This window comes from Euleptes europaea, chromosome 12 (assembly GCF_029931775.1).
Source record: "Euleptes europaea isolate rEulEur1 chromosome 12, rEulEur1.hap1, whole genome shotgun sequence".
NCBI lineage: Eukaryota > Metazoa > Chordata > Lepidosauria > Squamata > Sphaerodactylidae > Euleptes > Euleptes europaea.
Window position 1 is genome coordinate 57,024,147 of NC_079323.1, and position 18,352 is coordinate 57,042,498.

The following is an 18,352-nucleotide window of genomic DNA, read 5'->3' on the forward strand; positions in this document are numbered from 1 at the left end:
CAAATAGCAAAAACAAGTGGTGGAAAGTTCAAACTCCCTTTCTCTTTCCTGTATGGCTCTGAGGCTGAGGACTGGCAATTTGCATTTTATGGACAGATTTGCGAGTTTTGTCATATTTGTGTTTACATGTGGCATTTATTTGGAACCTCACACATATTTTCTTTCCTTAACAGAAAGGAGCTGATTGCTAGGTTGGATCAAGCTGAGGAAGAGAGCATGGATGCTACTCAGCTAGCAAAGGAGTATTCAGACCTTACAGAAGAGAACCGGACACTGAAGTTGGCCCAGAAACAATGTGTTGAACAGCTGGAAAAGCTTAGGATACAGTATCAGAAGAGACAGGGATCTTCATAACTTCGAATGAATCTGTCCGGAGCAATAAAAATCTAGGGCCTCTTCAGTGTTGGGCGAATGATTTGTCTTCCCCTTCAAAGGTTCCTACAATGTGTCACTTGCAGAATATGCAAACATCTGAATTTGATGTAATGCTTGCCAGCCACTAGCATAATATAATGGATATTTTATTTCAAGCAAAATCATTGGGAGGGGGGTTTATCTATTCCCATTATTTGTTCTAACAGATTAGATTTCTTTTCCATTTTTTCCAATTGAAGAAGATACACTCACACTAGAAAATGATATGAATAGTCTCTGACGGAAACTGGACCATACTAAAGCATGTAGCAGGAGTACTGTACATGGAACACTGGAGCACTGCCGTTTTCCCCCCCTTGATTTGAACAAGATGTGGTGGAAAATCTAGATCACTTATCTGGCAATATATGTCTCAAGGTGACCATATACTGACTGATATTCATTGGCAATGAAGATTTGTACAACTATAATACTGTAAGAAAATGGGGAAAGGGAAAACATTTCCTTGTACCATCTAATCTCACCCCAATCTTACATTTACCCTTGGAAGTAAACTCTATTGATTTTAATGGCACTTGGGTTGAAAAGGAGCTTTTTGAGAATCTGGGATACCTGTCCTAAGGAAGATGAATTCCAACTGATATTGGTAGGACTTACATGATGCTATCAGCATGCTCAGACATCCACTGAAATGTTTCTGTGCATGGAGGCACCCTCAGTTTTGAATCACTGTGAGTTGACTTTTACTTGTGCTTATGTGCATTCAGACATTGGTGTGGTTGCTGGTTTCAGATGCAGTCTCAACTGTGGCCTTTCAGTATGGTCAATTGCAATGGTGGCTAATCTATGCCAACTTTATTGAACAAGCTTTATGCATGACTGTATGGCTAAAGATCACCACATTCTGATATGATAAAAAACCACAGCTGCCATATGCAAACAGTGTTGCGAGAAACAGTTCAGACTGTCAAGAAAATGCATATGAGAAGTCGATTTTATTATTATTTGTTTAGGACACTTTTATGCCACCTCTTCAGAGTCCTGCAGAAGGCTGGTTGCAAGGAAAAACACACACCATGAAATGATAACATTAACATCAATTATTTATCTGTCCATGAACACAAAACAAAAAATTAAAAATGAGCCAGGAACATAAAAACAACACAATATTAATAAAACAGGCCTCTGACTAGAAGCTGACATAAAACAGTGAAAAAGATAGAACCACTTAGTTAAAAGGCTAGATAAAAAGAAATGTTTTGACCTGGCGCCTAAAAGACAGTATGGTAGGTTCCAGGTGTTTTCATATATATTCACTGGGAGCATTATTGTCTTGTCTATGGATTCTTTTTTAGTTCTCCCATTGTTTTTGTTTTTCTTATAGCATCTTATGCTATTTTACTCCACTTATATATGCAAAATCACATCTCAATTTTAATTGTATTATTAATTTCATTATTTTAGTCAGGAAAAGAATAATCAAAGCCTCCTACCACGCACTGAGAATTCCTAAAGAAAAGTCTGTCTTTTTGGGAATCAGGGAATCAAAAAATCCAGCAACACCCTTACCAGAGTGATATGTGCTACATCTCAAGCAATGTTGAAATACCACGGTGTGTTATTCCACCTCTGCCTCTCCTAAATAGTGCCTTGAATTTATGTCTTGCTTATTCAGACAATTTTGAGCACACCTGGTTTTCAGTGAAGCCTATCTATATCAATAGGGCCTATTTCCAAGCAAATATAGTTAGTACCAGGATGTTAACATTATCTTCCTGGTATGCAACAAATGGGAAACATAATGGTAAATTATTACAATTCCACATTTGTCAGTGAAGAATAATTGGCACTCCATTTTGGCACTCCAGCTGGAAAAGAGTTTGTAACAGATATTGATTCTGGTTAATGTGTTTTAAGTTTGTGCTGCAAAAATATAGGACTATATCCATATCCTGATAAATTTTATAGGTAAAACAGCTGGGCAAAATATGACTTTAAGAACAAATAATCTGCAATGATTTTTCTCCTTCCTTGACTGATAACTATGTTTTCCTGAATCTGCAGGAAACTATTTGTTATACTTCCGTTTCTATTCATATGTATTTTTTTCATTAAAACATAATTTTAAAAAGAGTTTGTTCCTGAATTTCCTTCACCTGTCTAGAATTTTGCTCATTTGTTGATTGGTCCTAACATTTAGTTAAATTAATGTTGCTAGGATTGAAACTGTACTGTAGAATGGTGACAATTATTTTATAGCAAAATGGGCCACCACTCAGCTATACAGTTGTGCTTAAAGTCCATTGGGACATAAGAAGAGCTCTGTTGGATCAGTCCAGTTGTCCATCTAGTCCAGCATCTTGTCTCACACAGTGGCCAACTAGTTCCTCTGGAGGTCCAACAACAGGACATAGAGGTGGAGGCCTTCCACTGATGTTGCCTCCTGGCACTGGTATTAAGAGGTTTACTGCCTCTGAACATGAAGGTTCCCTTTAGGCACCATGGTTAGTAGCCACTGATAGACCTATCCTCCATGAATCTGTCTAATCTCTTTTTAAAGCTGTTTATGCCTCTGGCCATCACTACATCCTCTGGCAGCGAACTCCACATTTTAATCACTTGCTGTGTAAAGGTTTCCTGAAAATAGTGGCTGTGGCATGGGTGCATGCCCCACAATTTCCACAGTGAATACAGAAGCAAAAAATTCATTCAGCTTCTCCACCATCTGCCTTTAGCACCCTCTTTTTCCTTAGTCCTCCAAAAGGCCAACTGCTTCTCTGGCTGGTTTTCTGCTCCAGATCTATTTAAAGAAATGTTTATTTTTTGTCTTGATTCTTTTAGCATCCTGCTTCTTAAAGTCTCTTTTTGCATGCCCGCTTATTGACTTACACTTCTTTTGCCAGAGCCTGTAGTTCCTTCAGTTCATTGGGACAGACTTTCCACTTTTTAAAAGAGGCCTTTAAATTTTTTGTTATAGCTTTCTTGATTTGGGTTGTTAACCATGAAGGCATTATTTTGGACTTGGCAGTGCCCTAACCTGGGGAATGTATTCTATCTGAGTTTCAATTACTGTGCTTTTAAATAGCTTCCAAGAATCCTCTAGGGGTTTGACTCTCTTGTGTTTCCCTTTAAGCTTCCTTTAAACTATTTCCCATAGTTTTGTAAAGTTCCCTCTTTTGAAACTGAATCTGAAGAAGTGAGCTGTGGCTCACGAAAGCTCATACCTTACCAGAAAATATTTTTGTTAGTCTTTAAGGTGCTACTGAACTCTTGCCCTTTTCTACTTGAAACTGAATGTTTCAGTTTGGGACTTTAGAGTAACTTTCCATTGACATGAATGCTGAACTTAGTAGCATTGTGGTCAATATTCTCAACTGGTGCAACCATCTCTCTCACCAGGTCTCGAGCCTCGCTGAGAACTAAGTCCTCCTTGGCTCTGTGACCAACCATTCCAGTGCACAGTCATTTATGACATCTAGGAATCTCATTTCTATAGCATGACTCAAGCACATGCTTACCCAGTCAACACGAGGCTAGTTGAAGTCTCCCAGTATCATAACATTATCTGTTTTAGTCACTTCCCTTATTTCCTTCTCCATCTTGAGATCAGTCTCAAGGGCTTGATCCGGTGGGTGATAGCTCACCCCCATTTTTACATAATCTTTAGGTCCCAGTATTTCCACCCATATTGGTTCTGTAGGGGAATTCATTCCCCTAATGTTTTCTAATTTATTTGATTCTATGCCCTCTTTGATATATAACAGAACACCTCCCCAACCCACCATTCCCTGTCCTGCCTATAGAGCTGATACCCAGGGATGACAGTATCCTATGATTTTCCCCATTCCACCATGTTTCTGAGATACCCACTATATCTAAACTGTCATTGAGCACCAAGCACTCCAGCTCCCCCATCTTGGTTTGGAGACTTCTAGCACTGGCATATAGACACCTATAACTTGTTTCCCAGTTGCACCTAACTTAATCCCACTGATTTTAGCAGGATTTAAGCACAATTAATTTTAGTTGGACTGGAGCCTCTAATGGTGTGTCCACGAAAATACAGTTTACTACTGATTATTTTGCAAGGAGTTAGCATAACTCACAATGTATGCAATGATCTGTCAGCCATGGGTTTTGTATAGTGTTTCACCTATGGTCATTTTCTTTTCCCACAAAGGTTTGTACTGTTTCTCCTCCTGGCCTTTGTTTCATGATTCCATTATCAGAGTCCTTTTCTGTTTTTAAAATCCTGGATTTTCACCGCCACTCTGTATATGCCACTCCATCTTATGGTGAACTCAGAGATCTCATGCCTCTCTGAGAGCCATGGAATAGGACCACCTATAGACAAGGTGGGTGTTTCTACATTTCTGCTGGATTCCTCAGATTTTCTGTCAGGGTCCATCAGAGTTGGAACAGTATCCCCAGCTGTAACTCCCTCCAGCATTCCCATTGTATGGATCCCATCCCAGGAAGAACTTGAGAATCCCACCAGATCCTGTGGTCTCTTGGGATTGATCTGGCCCCTCCTCCCAGGCTCTCCCAGGGTTTGCCCTTTAAAGGATTCCCTGGGGAGGAGTATCCCCAGACTCTCCCACTCCCTCCATCCCAGGGGCTGGCCCTAGTGAAGTGATGGGCTTCAGGAACAATGGGCCACAGGCTTAGGTCTCCAGCCTTCCTGTCTCTCCCTCCTGGACCTCTTCAAATCTTCAGCCCAAGGCTGCCTGCTTCATATCCACACCTCCATTGAGGCAGTTCTGGGTTCAGAGACATGAGACTGGCCATTGTGCTGGGCTTGGCCATGTCTCCTCAGCCTTTGATGCCTCCTGTTGGGTGCCTGTCTTCTAGACCAGGCACCCAGCTGTGACCCTGTCACTGCTTTTGTCTCAGTCTTGTTTCTCCCACTGGCTGCCTCCTAGCTGCCTTTCTGGGCCTCCCTGCTTCTCCTGACCTCCCTGGCTCATCCTGCATCACCTTCTGATGTTTCAAGCAATTTCCCCACCCTTGTTGAGTTCTGGTATCAGAGTTGAGCTGGGAGAAAAATACTTTAAGCTCTGCAGCCCAGCATGGTAAATCAGGGTGTATCGACCAACAGAGAATCCATTTCCAGCCATCTGATAAAATGGGCTATAGTGAACAAATAAACTTGTTAATCTTTTTAGAGCTCTTAAAACTCTTCATTGTGTTTGAATTAACAGTCCCATAGTGCAGTCTTGTGCATCTTGACTCAGATGTAATTTCCACTGTATTCAATGGGTCTTATTCCCAGATGCATAGGATTTCAGCCTAATGTGCCGACCCCTCTAAAATCTATAATTATTGTGTTTCATATTTGTTAATTGTATAATATATTGAAATCCTTATTGCCGCACACATTTTCACTTCTACTTACTACCCAGTTTGGTTTAAAGTGTGTCTTTGGATATTCTTATCTCCCTAAGGAAGAATTTCTCTTCTATACCTCTAAGCAAAGTGTATTATTTAAAAAGACATAATTGTACACATAATCATTGTACATTTTGAGATAGATGATGGGATTGTTTGCCACATTCTTATTGTTGAGAAAGTTCCAGTATGTTTGAGAAGAACTAAAACTTCTTGCTTCTTATAAGTAAAATTAAAGAGGTCATGGGAAGAGCAATTGGTTCCTCAATAACCAAAGTCAAAGTTTCCAAAAATATCACTTTCTTATGAAAGCCTATACAATATGAAAATGACTGTGGTAGTGAAACTTAAAACTATTTGGATGTAATCCAAAGTTAATCACTTTTAAACCTCACAGGCTTGAAATCAGTAGGACCGAAATGCATTTAATATTGCCTGGATTGTTCACGCATTTCCAGTGCAACCCTATGGTTCCACTGAACAAGCTAGAGAGCCGTAATGTTGGGTCCTGTGATCCATGGATGCAAGGACTGCATATCTTTCCTGCATTCTTCTACCTCCAAAAGTCCTTTCTGACTCCATTTTGGTCTACTATTTGTGCAGGCCAGGAGGCTGCAATGAGGACGAAGAATAGGGCAAAATCACCCCCTCTCTTGTTCATTGGAGCACCAATGAAGGAACAGGTAGGAAGGGCAATATAGTTCCCTTCCTCTTCTCCGCTGCAACCTTGTGACCCACATGGTTATTAGTCCACTTGGATCCTGCTATTTCCAGAATAAATGTTCCAAAGTCAGAAAGAACTCCTGTGAACGCTGGGAATGCGGGAAAGATCTGTGACTGTCAGGACTATCCACTGATGGACTGTAGGATCCAACCCACAGGATGCTGACTAGCCATGCAACTCTATGCTCAGTTTATGCTGGCAGGAGAGCCATATCTCAAAGATACACCAACCAACACCAATGTAGTATCAATTTGTCAATTTGGGAGAAATCATTTTAAGGTTAAAGCTTATGATGACCAAATGACTTTGTGGGCCTTATATGGCCCCCGGGCCTGATGTTCCCCACCCGACTATGAAAATGCTGTTTTCTGGCCACAGTGATACTACATGTGTGGTGCCCCATTAGGATCAGGGCCTTGGTACATGTGGAGAAGAGGCTTTAGCCTTTTCCCCCATACCATTTTTCTCATCCTGAAATAGACCCAAGAGGATGCAACCTGGAGAAACCCAAGTTTTCCCTACATGGGTTTCCTCAAGAAGCCCACTAGCACCACCTGGGGTGGGCTGAAGCCCCTCCTCTATACCCACTCTGGTCCAGGTCCAAACTGCAGTCTAGTGAACAAAGTAAACAAAATAGTGGAAATGGCCCATTAATGTGAACAAATCTGGTATTGTACTTTCTCAGACCTGATTTCAACATGATGCTGGTAGGAAAGAAGGGTGTACCGCACTTGCACACAGTCTCATTTAAACTGAATCTCTATGAGAAAGGTGGGCTATAAAGAAGATCAACTTCATTGTCATCATCATCATGTAAAGAAACTATCAATATATCTAATTTCCAACTGTGCCCCCTATCTGTGGATATTTAAATCCGCAGACAGTGGGCACACTTACCCCAAACAGATGTTTCTTCAAACTTGGGGTATTTCCCAAGTTTGCAGAAACATCTGAAAACTAAAACCTAAATTCCCCCCAAATAAAAAAAGCATTCTCTGTGCATGCGAAGAGAACGCATCTACCTTTCACAGTTGCTTCCATCCTCCACTGGCCTGGCAGGCATGTAGCACTGGCCGGGCACATAGCAGTTCCTTCTGACCCCCACTGCCCCAGCTAGGCACAGGGTGTGCTGCCGCCACCCCACTACAGCAGCAGAGTCTAGGAGTCACTCCAGGCCCATCTGCGGGGGTGGCAGAGCCTGGGAGCCTCTGGCAGGCCTGGACACAGCGGCGGCGCTGCCTGGGAGGGACTTTGGGCTTATCCACGGTGGCAGCAGAGCACTGCTGCAGCCAGGATGGAAGGTGAGTGGGGCAGGGGGGGTAGGATCTGACAGCATCACATCCTATATTTCTATTGCCTCACCTCCCAGTGGTAGCAAATAATGCAGCAACATATCTAATTCTCAGCATGGCCAAAACTGTGGATACTAATTCAGAGACTGAAGCCATAAACAGGCAAGACAATCTTTTTGCCAACCTGAGGGAAGCCCTGAGTTTGCAGAAAAATCTGAAATCTAAACCAAAAATACAGTGGGGTTGGGGAATAAAAACCTCAAAATAATAGAAGTGGCACCTGCAGCTTTAAGAAACAGATGTCCTCGGTGGTCATTGCTAGGGAAGCACTACAGTATTGCCAGGTTTCAAGCTTTGGTTTCTGTCAGGAAAAGGCAGAGGTAGGGGTCAGGCTCTTTCTTAGGCTGCTCTGGCCTCTGACACTCATTGGATGCAGGCCCAGCCGCAACCACGGGGTGACTTGATATCACCCAGATTTCATTACTCTCCAAGGCCTGGCTTCTTGCCACTGTTCAACAGCAGCCATCCCACAAAAGTCATTATGGAGTAGTGGTTAGAGTTTCAGAATAGGAGACCCAGGTTCAAATTCCCAGTCTGCTGTCACTGGGTGACTTTGTGTCAGACACACATTCTCAGCCTAACCTCCCTCACAAGGTTGTTGTTTAGATAAAACAGAGGAGATAATTATGTAAGTTGCTTTGGGTCTCCAGAGTGAAGAATGGTGGATATAAATGAATAAGGTTGCCTGGTGGGAGATGGGGGATGTGGGAACATACCAAGGGGAGTGCAATTTTCATCCCCATGTGATGACACAGCTTCCGGAGTGACCCAGAAATGACATCATGGTGCCAAAGCTGATGCTCTAGCACTTGTCCAAAACTATGTGGAAACCATAGAGTGTCACCTCCGGCATGTTGAGTGTCACCTCCGGCATGACTTCTGGGTCATGCCAGATGTTGCATCATTTCACAGGGATGATGATCACACCCTCCCCATATCACCAACTGCCTGCCACCCAGCTGAGTGGTGGAGGGCAGAGGCAGCAAGAGATCTCCTGCTAAAGCAGGCATAAGGTAAACTTCTAAATGAAATAAAAAAAATCAAAATAGCCAAAGATGGAGGGCAGATAAAAAGTAGGTTGATTGGTGGGTGGGCAGGAGAGAAAGATGTGGGGGAAAGAGACAAATTGGGGGTTGCCAGGAGAAGGGAAAGAGAAAATGGCATGAAGAGGGGGTACAGGTGAAAGTGAAGTGACCCCTAGGAAAGGAGGGAAAGCTGAAGATGGGGGAGGGCAGATAAAGGTAAGTTGGCTGGTGGGTGGGAAATAGAGAAGAAAGCAGGAAAAGGGGAGAGGGTATGCCAGGGAAGGAAAAGAAGAAACAGTGGGGGAGGGTTTAATGAGGTGCCACCCAAAAGTCCTTGCAGGTCTCCCACTTGCAATATTCTAATAGTTGTCATTTATTTCCTTGTTTATATCAGGAAGTTTCAAAGGCTGTAACGTCTTAACACAACTATTATATTTCCCAAGATGCTCATATTAAGGACAAGGGAAAGAATGAGATGAAAAGGAAAGGAAGGGACCATTAAACACATCAAGAAAATAAATTTTGTATTTATCTAGCCTGTGTTGTCCTCTTTAATGCTACAAGAGGGACTTGACAACTCCCTTTGTACTGTAGGGGTGCTGAACAAAATCAGATTATGGGTTGTGAAAGACCATTCCTCAAAGGCACTAAGAAACCCATGGCTGGGAGAGATAAATAGTTTTAAGTGAAGTGGCTTATAAATACACTAGATATGCAGTGAGCTCATAGCAGCCATGACATGTGCAGCTGAACAAACAAAGTGACTATTTCAGTTTGATCATAAGCATTTGGAACGTTTCATCTATTGACACGCATTCCTATTTTAAGAGTAGTCACTAACATGCGCCTAAAGGAAGCAAAGTTTGAAAGAAAATTGAAAGTCACATGTTGGTAATGAAGTGAAACTGCCCTTCTATAAAAAACAGACTTCCCACGACTACCCTTTGCCTCAAAGTCAACTAAGAGAGAAAGCAATGATCTCTAGACACTTTACCAATGCATTTGCTTATGTCAGAGAGCTTTGACAATGAGCTCAGGACTCCTCAATGCTGCCCTGTTGTATGTGCCTGTGGGAACAGCAGTTTTGATTTTGATTTTATTTGTTTTAGTTTTACTTGTCCCACCATTTGGCTCTACAACTAGTATAAGGAGAATGGGGAGATATACTAGTTGTGTACTACACACCTAGTATAAGGAGAAATACACTTTATTTTTTCCTGCTGGCACCATTTACTCTTAAAGGTAAAACAAAGCACACTTTTTATTTAGACCCTGAAAGCTTGTGTTTATACTTGGCATAGGATAGAAAGACCCTGAGATTAGAGAATAACAAAAACCAAATACATTTTAAAATGTATTAAAATTAAATTTTTAAAAATTTAAAACATTTTTATGCCCCGATAAGGGTCTCCAAGGCGGTGAACACAAAAACATTTGAACAGTTTAAAAAAGCATTTAAAATTATAAAACATTTCACTAAAAGCACATTAAACAATACCAAAACCAGGGAGGAGGGCCAATAACTGTTACTGCCGTGTTGCCAGGTTGCTCTTTGCCACCGGTGGGCGGGTTTTGGGGAGGGACTTCAATGCCATAGTGGCCATTTTCTCCAGGTGAACTGATCTCTGCAAGCTGGACATCAGTTGTAATAGCAGGAGATCTCCAGCTACTACCTGGAGGTTAGCAATCCTATTGGGATCGTTTTTAATCATAACTCTCATTTCAAAGTTTGTGTAGCATTGGGAGGTGCCTTGGGTGTGATTCTACAAATAAACAAGTATCTTAAAGTATATTAAGACTAAATTGACAAAATTAATCTTCCCATACAGCTTGCATCAGAGCATTGAACAATGGCACCAGCTTGCCCTACATATACCTTCTGAACAAGAGCAAAAAGATAGATTTCAGCTATCTAACCTGAAAGACGTTTTCTCTATGTATCTAAGTTAATTATTAATCTTTGCCTTTCTTATAATTATGGATGGAGCTCATATCAGTATAGCACTGGAGCTCCCTCCACTGGCAGTTTTTTTTTTTGGAAAAGGACTTTGTTAGGGCTTATTTGCCTGACTAATAAAAATATGGCTCAACCACACATTTGAGTGACAGTCATACAAACCCTGTTTAATAGTGTGGTATTCCGTAAACACATAATAGATTGTGGAGATAACCATACTACTCTCTAGTCATCTGTAATAAAAACAAACCTGGTTAAATGAATACTCTACTGCAAGAGAAAATCATACAAACATTCTAAGCAAAAAAATCAAAAAGACTTTAACATTCATTCAGAATGCTCCTCATCAGTAGGGTTGCCAACCTCCATGTGGTGGCTGGAGATCTCCTGCTATTACAACTGATCTCCAGCCAATAGAGATCAGTTCACCTGGAGAAAATGGCCGCTTTGGCAATTGGACTCCATGGCATTCAAGTCCCTCCCCTCACCAAACTCTGCCCCCAAAATCTCCAGGTATTTCCCAATCAAGCTGGCAACCCTACTTATCAGAGCTAGTCTAGGATTTTATAACTTCTCTGGCTGCCCTGGACCTCTCTTAAATAGTGACGGGCCCAACACAGGAAAGAGGCCACACCTTGGATTTATTCTTTTGCACTGAGCCTCTGAGGTAAGGTCTGGTTTTGGGGCTGGCGGTTTAGCCCTGAACCGTCGTCCAACCGTTATCTATTGAAAGCAACACCCCCCAAAAAGAGGGGACCCAGTTAAAATGGTCCGCCGCAGAGGCTCAGGGATCCTTCTGGATTTCAAAATACTCTGGGAGATTTTAGGATTCCAAACACAAGCTCTGTTGAGGCTGCGGTGGGAGCTTGGAACATAATGCTCCTTGAGCCTATTGCCAAAATTACTCTTCTTTCACTTCTCCCATTCCTGGGGCAGAAGCCAGCCTCATGGTATACTGCAAAGCTGGGTGACCTAAAGAGAGCTGGAAGACATCTAGAAAGATGCTGGTGGAAAACTCGCACAGAATCTAACACAGCATGCTATAGAACCCATTGGAAAATTTATGAAGCAGTGGTGACAGCGGCTAAGAATTGTTATTTCTCTGCAACCGTTGCACCAGCCAGTTCACGGAGACCCTCTCAATAATTTAGTGTGTGACTGGCTCCTTCTGCCATAATTCCATTGGCTGCCCATCAGTTACTGGGCTCGATTCAAGGTATTAATTATCACATACAAAGCCCTTCATGGCCTTGGTCCATCATATTGGCTGAACTGCCTTTCCTCCTATGCTCTGCCATGACCGCTTCACTCACCTGAGTTGGGCCTTCTGCAGATGCCACCCTGCAGACGGGCAACAGCAACAACTGACTCTACACATACTTTCTCTGCTGGGCCTTCATCTTATGGAATGGCATGCTACTCTCCTGGCTTTCCACAGATTATGCAAAACTGAATTATTCAGGAGAGCTTTTTTACACAGGTAACAGGCTGTGCTGAAATGAATTAATTCAGAATAAATGCTTTGGCAAAGGGATCGGAACTGTGGATGATACTACTATGCTCTGTATGTTGTTGTAAGTATCTTCTTACTATGTAAACAATCTGCATTGTTTAATGTGTCATGTTTAAATGCTTAGGCTTTGTTTCTGCTTGTTTTCCTCCCTGTTTCAGATTTCTGATTGTTTTTACATTTCAGATTCTGCTAAGCATTAATTTCAGAATGTTTTTGTTGACTAAGCTGATACTATTGACTCCTATGTCCCGGTCTTGCTCACCTAACATGAACTGTAATTCTTGAAGACTGGGAGGGGGCTGCATCGCTTCTATGCCCTGCACTGTGTCCACCACTCCGTAGGCACTAAGTAAATAGCAAATTTATTATTTTAATCTGTTTCCTTTTCAAGTAACACAAAAAGCAGGAATGCCGAAGAGGTTTTCCGTCAGTAGGGTGACTGGCTGACCAAGGAAAGGATCTCCTTCTATCCTCTCATTCTCCCAGTAACAGAATTACTGGTCACTGGTATAATGTAAGAGGGGCAGGACCAAAATAGGGTTGCCCGTCCCTGCAGGGGATTCCCCACCAATACCTCATTTCCCGTCACTGGAGATTTTTTTTTTTAAATGGCTGCCAGGCCAGGCCTCTCTAGGAATCACAGAAAACTCTATGGTTTTTCCATAAAGTTTCCAGCAATTCCTAGAGCGATGTGACATCACTTCTGGGTTTCCCCCAGAAGGGACATCATACTATCACCACCAGACACCTTTCCAGTCTCCCTCTGGTTGCCAGGCAACCCTATCTGACCATACACTCCCACACCTGAACTTTCTAACACACCTGGACTAGTGGGACTATGCAGGAAACCCACACTACGCAGCACCAAGTATGGAAGCCACCCAGACACTGCCCCGGACCAAGCTGCATGGAGCCAGCGAGACTCTGCACGCATGACAAGCAGCAAAATGGATCCTGACAAGGAAGTGAACTGGAATCCATCTTGGAGGTGGCTGTACAGCTAGAGGACCCGTGGACCTGCTTACTACCCCATCTGGAGCTCACCCTCAGAAGAACCACTCACCTAGACAACGGACGGCACATTGGGACATTTTGCATAACTATCAATGTAGCTGTCCTATCAAGATCTACCTGGCAACTCAAGCAAAAGAACAATGGCGTTCCCTTGTCACTCCCTGCATTCCTTCCCTGGGATAGTCTGGGACCAGGCTAATCCCATCACTCAAATCCTCCTCCTCCTCCTCCCTCACCCCCTCTGATTCGTGATAGCTTGTCAGTCACCCGACACTTGACAGCTATCAATAATCCCATCAACTCAGCACCCTGCCTTTCACCCTGGAACTCCCCTCCACTTGAGGAGCAATTTTACCTTTGTGCCCCTAGACCACCTGCCTGGTGAGTCACACTGCCTCAGGGCAGGTTTTTACTATAAGTACTGGCACCCATAAGGAGCCCTGTGGCACAGCCCTGTGGTAAGCTGCAGTACTGCAGTCCAAGCTCTGCTCACGACCTGAGTTCGATCCTGACGGAAGTTGGTTTCAGGTAGCCGGCTCAAGGTTGACTCAGCCTTCCATCCTTCCGAGGTCGGGACTGGAATGACAGCCCACACAGTAGATATTATCAGTGGTCTGCAACTGCAATCACAAACCTTAGAGTGGAATAAAATACCTTACAATTTAATTAATATTTCTGGAGGTTATGAAATTATGCCCCAATCACCTCTGCCTCAATAGTTAGCCTGCTTGTTAGCTGTTCTGTTTCCTTCCATGGTAAATTAAGTTCGTTATCAGGTACCTCATTCTGCACTGTGGACAAGTATAAATCTTCCTTAGACCCCCACATTGTCCAGGTCTGTTTGCTTCCTGTCCTCCACGTTCCTGTTGTGTCACACCCTCTCTGAGCTCCCTGGGCCGTTTTGGCCACAGCTCCCTCCAAGGTCTGGCTAGAAGTTATTGGGTCATCTATTTTATAGTGTTTAGCAGCAAAGATTGGGGCTCTGAAGTTGCTGTAGATCTACCCACTAAAATGGCCACTCAGACACACATGCAAGCCATACATGATTGATTAGAACACCCTGCTTAACATGGATGAAGTGCTTCTGATTTTGAGAAAAGAAGATCTTGATGAAAGTAGGAGAATCACATTGCCACCTGTGCTACCAAAAGGTGCTCAAGTATATGTATACTGGTTCTGAACCCAAACACCAGCTTGATTTATGCTTTGATCAGTACAGATGGCAGTCAGAGGACTTGTCAAGATGGGCAAATGGTGCGACAAAGAGGTTTAAATACTGAAATCATATATGAAAGTATACATTACCTAGAGTATGGGATTTTTCACAGAGAGCGCGTGGTGGGTACTGTGGGGTTTGTGACTGCAGTTGCAAACCACTGATTCTAAACCCAGGGACCATCATTCATTCATTCATTCTAGTTGCAGAACACTTATGCTACTCCCAAGGACTGTCATTCCAGTTCCAGCATTATGCTACTCCTAGAGACTATCCCAGAGCAGTTTATCTCGGCCCAGAAGATATCAATCCAGTCCCAGAACATTATGCCACTCCCAGGGACTGTCATTCCACTCCAGGAGGCTGTCGTTCCAGTCCCAAACAGTTTTACGGATAACATGGATCGCCAAAAAGATAAATCAGTGTGTTCTAGATCAAATCAAGCCTGCAGTCTCGCTAGAAGCTTAAATGGCTAAACTGAGGCTATTGTACTTTGGTCATATTATGAGAAATCAAGAGCCACTGGAAAAGACAATAACGCTAGGAAAAGTTGAAGGCAGAGGAAAAGAGGAAGACCCAACATGAGATGGATTGACTCTATAAAAGAAGCCCTCAGTCTGCAAGACCTGAGCAAGGCTGTTAACGATTGGACTTTTTGGTGGTCATTAATTCATAGGGTCGCCATAAGTCGGAAGCGACTTGATGGCACTTCACTCTCTCTCACACACACGCACACACGTATTTCAATGGAGCCCATGCAAGTCTATTGCAATTGCTGGCCCCCATTATATCCAATGAGTCTTCAAGCATCTCCCATTGTTTCCAGCGGGCATTCTTGTTATTCATTTTGGTACATCCCCTCGAGATTGAGAAGGGCAGCCTTGAAAGAGCTAGAAAATATTTTTAAGTGTAAGGATGTGTCACTGGCCACCAAGATCAAGTTAATTCATGCCATCATATTCCCTATTGCTATGTATGGGTGTGAAAGCTGGACATTGAAGAAAGCTGATAGGAAGAAAGTAGATTTCTTTGAAATGTGGTATTGGAGAAGAGTGTTATGGATACCATGGACGACCCAAAAAACCTACAAATCAGTGGGTTAAAGATCAAATCAAGCCTGAACTGACCCTAGAAGCTAAAATGACTAAACTGAGGCTATCATATTTTGGTCACATTGTGAGAAGACATATGAGGAGCCCCGTGGCGCAGAGTGTTAAGCTGCAGTACTGCAGTCAAAAAGTTCTGCTCACGACCTGAGTTCGATCCCGATGGGTTAGTTACTTTTGAATCTCACAGAAGCAAGATGCCTGTCCTTAGCTCTCCTGAGCTGGGACACAGACAAAGGGGTATAAGCCTTAGTACCTGCTAGCATTCCTAGCAAGATTTATAGGGAACCAGATTAGGAAAGTAAAGGATTTTTGTTTGATTAAGAGAAAAGTCTTTGACTCTGTTTTATTGTGTGCTTGACCTGATTCTCTCTAACCACAATCACGATCCATTGGGCCTGCATCAAAGCCAACAACTTGACGGCACTTCACACATTCATGACCCATTACCAATGCTGATTTCTCCACACCCATCTCTCCCCTGGACATCACAGACTCTTCTGCATATGACACCTAATCCCATCACGCCTGCTATTCACATTTACATACTGTTAACATTTACATACTAAGGCTTGTCTGAATTCACTCTCCTCTACTTAAAGACGGATGGATTCACATTCTAAGCTGTACCTGAAGAAGTGAGCTGTGGCTCACGAAAGCTCACACCCTGCCAGAAAATATTTTTGTTAGTCTTTAAGGTGCTCCTGGACTCTGGCCCTTTTCTAATACTAATGCTTGTCTGAATTCACTTTCCTCTACTTAAAGACAGATGGATTCACTTTCTAAGCTGTATCTGAAGAAGTGAGCTGTGGCTCACGAAAGCTCACACCCTACCAGAAAATATTTTTGTTAGTCTTTAAGGTGCTCCTGGACTCTGGCCCTTTTCTAATACTAATGCTTGTCTGAATTCACTTTCCTCTACTTAAAGACAGATGGATTCACTTTCTAAGCTGTATCTGAAGAAGTGAGCTGTGGCTCACGAAAGCTCACACCCTACCAGAAAATATTTTTGTTAGTCTTTAAGGTGCTCCTGGACTCTGGCCCTTTTCTAATACTAATGCTTGTCTGAATTCACTTTCCTCTACTTAAAGACAGATGGATTCACTTTCTAAGCTGTACCTGAAGAAGTGAGCTGTGGCTCACGAAAGCTCACACCCTACCAGAAAATATTTTTGTTAGTCTTTAAGGTGCTCCTGGACTCTGGCCCTTTTCTAATACTAATGCTTGTCTGAATTCACTTTCCTCTACTTAAAGACAGATGGATTCACTTTCTAAGCTGTACCTGAAGAAGTGAGCTGTGGCTCACGAAAGCTCACACCCTGCCAGAAAATATTTTTGTTAGTCTTTAAGGTGCTCCTGGACTCTTGCCCTTTTCTAATACTAATGCTTGTCTGAATTCACTCTCCTCTACTTAAAGACGGATGGATTCACATTCTAAGCTGTATCTGAAGAAGTGAGCTGTGGCTCACGAAAGCTCACACCCTGCCAGGAAATATTGTTGCTCGTCTTCAAGGTGCTCCTGGACTCTGGCCCTTTTCTAATACTAATGCTTGTCTGAATTCACTCTCCTCTACTTAAAGACGGATGGATTCACGTTCTAAGCTGTATCTGAAGAAGTGAGCTGTGGCTCACGAAAGCTCACACCCTGCCAGGAAATATTGTTGCTCGTCTTCAAGGTGCTCCTGGACTCTGGCCCTTTTCTAATACTAATGCTTGTCTGAATTCACTCTCCTCTACTTAAAGACGGATGGATTCACATTCTAAGCTGTATCTGAAGAAGTGAGCTGTGGCTCACGAAAGCTCACACCCTGCCAGGAAATATTGTTGCTCGTCTTCAAGGTGCTCCTGGACTCTGGCCCTTTTCTAATACTAATGCTTGTCTGAATTCACTCTCCTCTACTTAAAGACGGATGGATTCACTTTCTAAGCTGTATCTGAAGAAGTGAGCTGTGGCTCACGAAAGCTCATACCCTGCCAGGAAATATTGTTGCTCGTCTTCAAGGTGCTCCTGGACTCTGGCCCTTTTCTAATACTAATGCTTGTCTGAATTCACTCTCCTCTACTTAAAGACGGATGGATTCACTTTCTAAGCTGTATCTGAAGAAGTGAGCTGTGGCTCACGAAAGCTCACACCCTGCCAGGAAATATTGTTGCTCGTCTTCAAGGTGCTCCTGGACTCTGGCCCTTTTCTAATACTAATGCTTGTCTGAATTCACTCTCCTCTACTTAAAGACGGATGGATTCACTTTCTAAGCTGTATCTGAAGAAGTGAGCTGTGGCTCACGAAAGCTCACACCCTGCCAGGAAATATTGTTGCTCGTCTTCAAGGTGCTCCTGGACTCTGGCCCTTTTCTAATACTAATGCTTGTCTGAATTCACTCTCCTCTACTTAAAGACGGATGGATTCACATTCTAAGCTGTATCTGAAGAAGTGAGCTGTGGCTCACGAAAGCTCACACCCTGCCAGGAAATATTGTTGCTCGTCTTCAAGGGGCTCCTGGACTCTGGCCCTTTTCTAATACTAATGCTTGTCTGAATTCACTCTCCTCTACTTAAAGACGGATGGATTCACATTCTAAGCTGTATCTGAAGAAGTGAGCTGTGGCTCACGAAAGCTCACACCCTGCCAGGAAATATTGTTGCTCGTCTTCAAGGGGCTCCTGGACTCTGGCCCTTTTCCAC

The 18,352-nt window shown here is 43.0% G+C and overlaps 2 protein-coding genes across 3 annotated transcripts in view; one reads left to right on the forward strand and one right to left on the reverse strand.

The window, feature by feature from the left end:
* Positions 1 to 402, forward strand: part of MAP3K7CL (MAP3K7 C-terminal like) — a 29,513-nt gene extending 29,111 nt beyond the window's left edge. Inside the window, exon 5 of the mRNA XM_056858895.1 lies at positions 174 to 402. Coding sequence (XP_056714873.1) covers positions 174 to 354 — 181 coding nt within the window. The 3' untranslated portion in view covers positions 355 to 402. The remainder of the gene's footprint in view (positions 1 to 173) is intronic.
* Positions 1 to 18,352, reverse strand: part of GRIK1 (glutamate ionotropic receptor kainate type subunit 1) — a 207,022-nt gene that overhangs the window by 22,823 nt on the left and 165,847 nt on the right. The gene's annotated exons all lie outside the window — the stretch shown is intronic.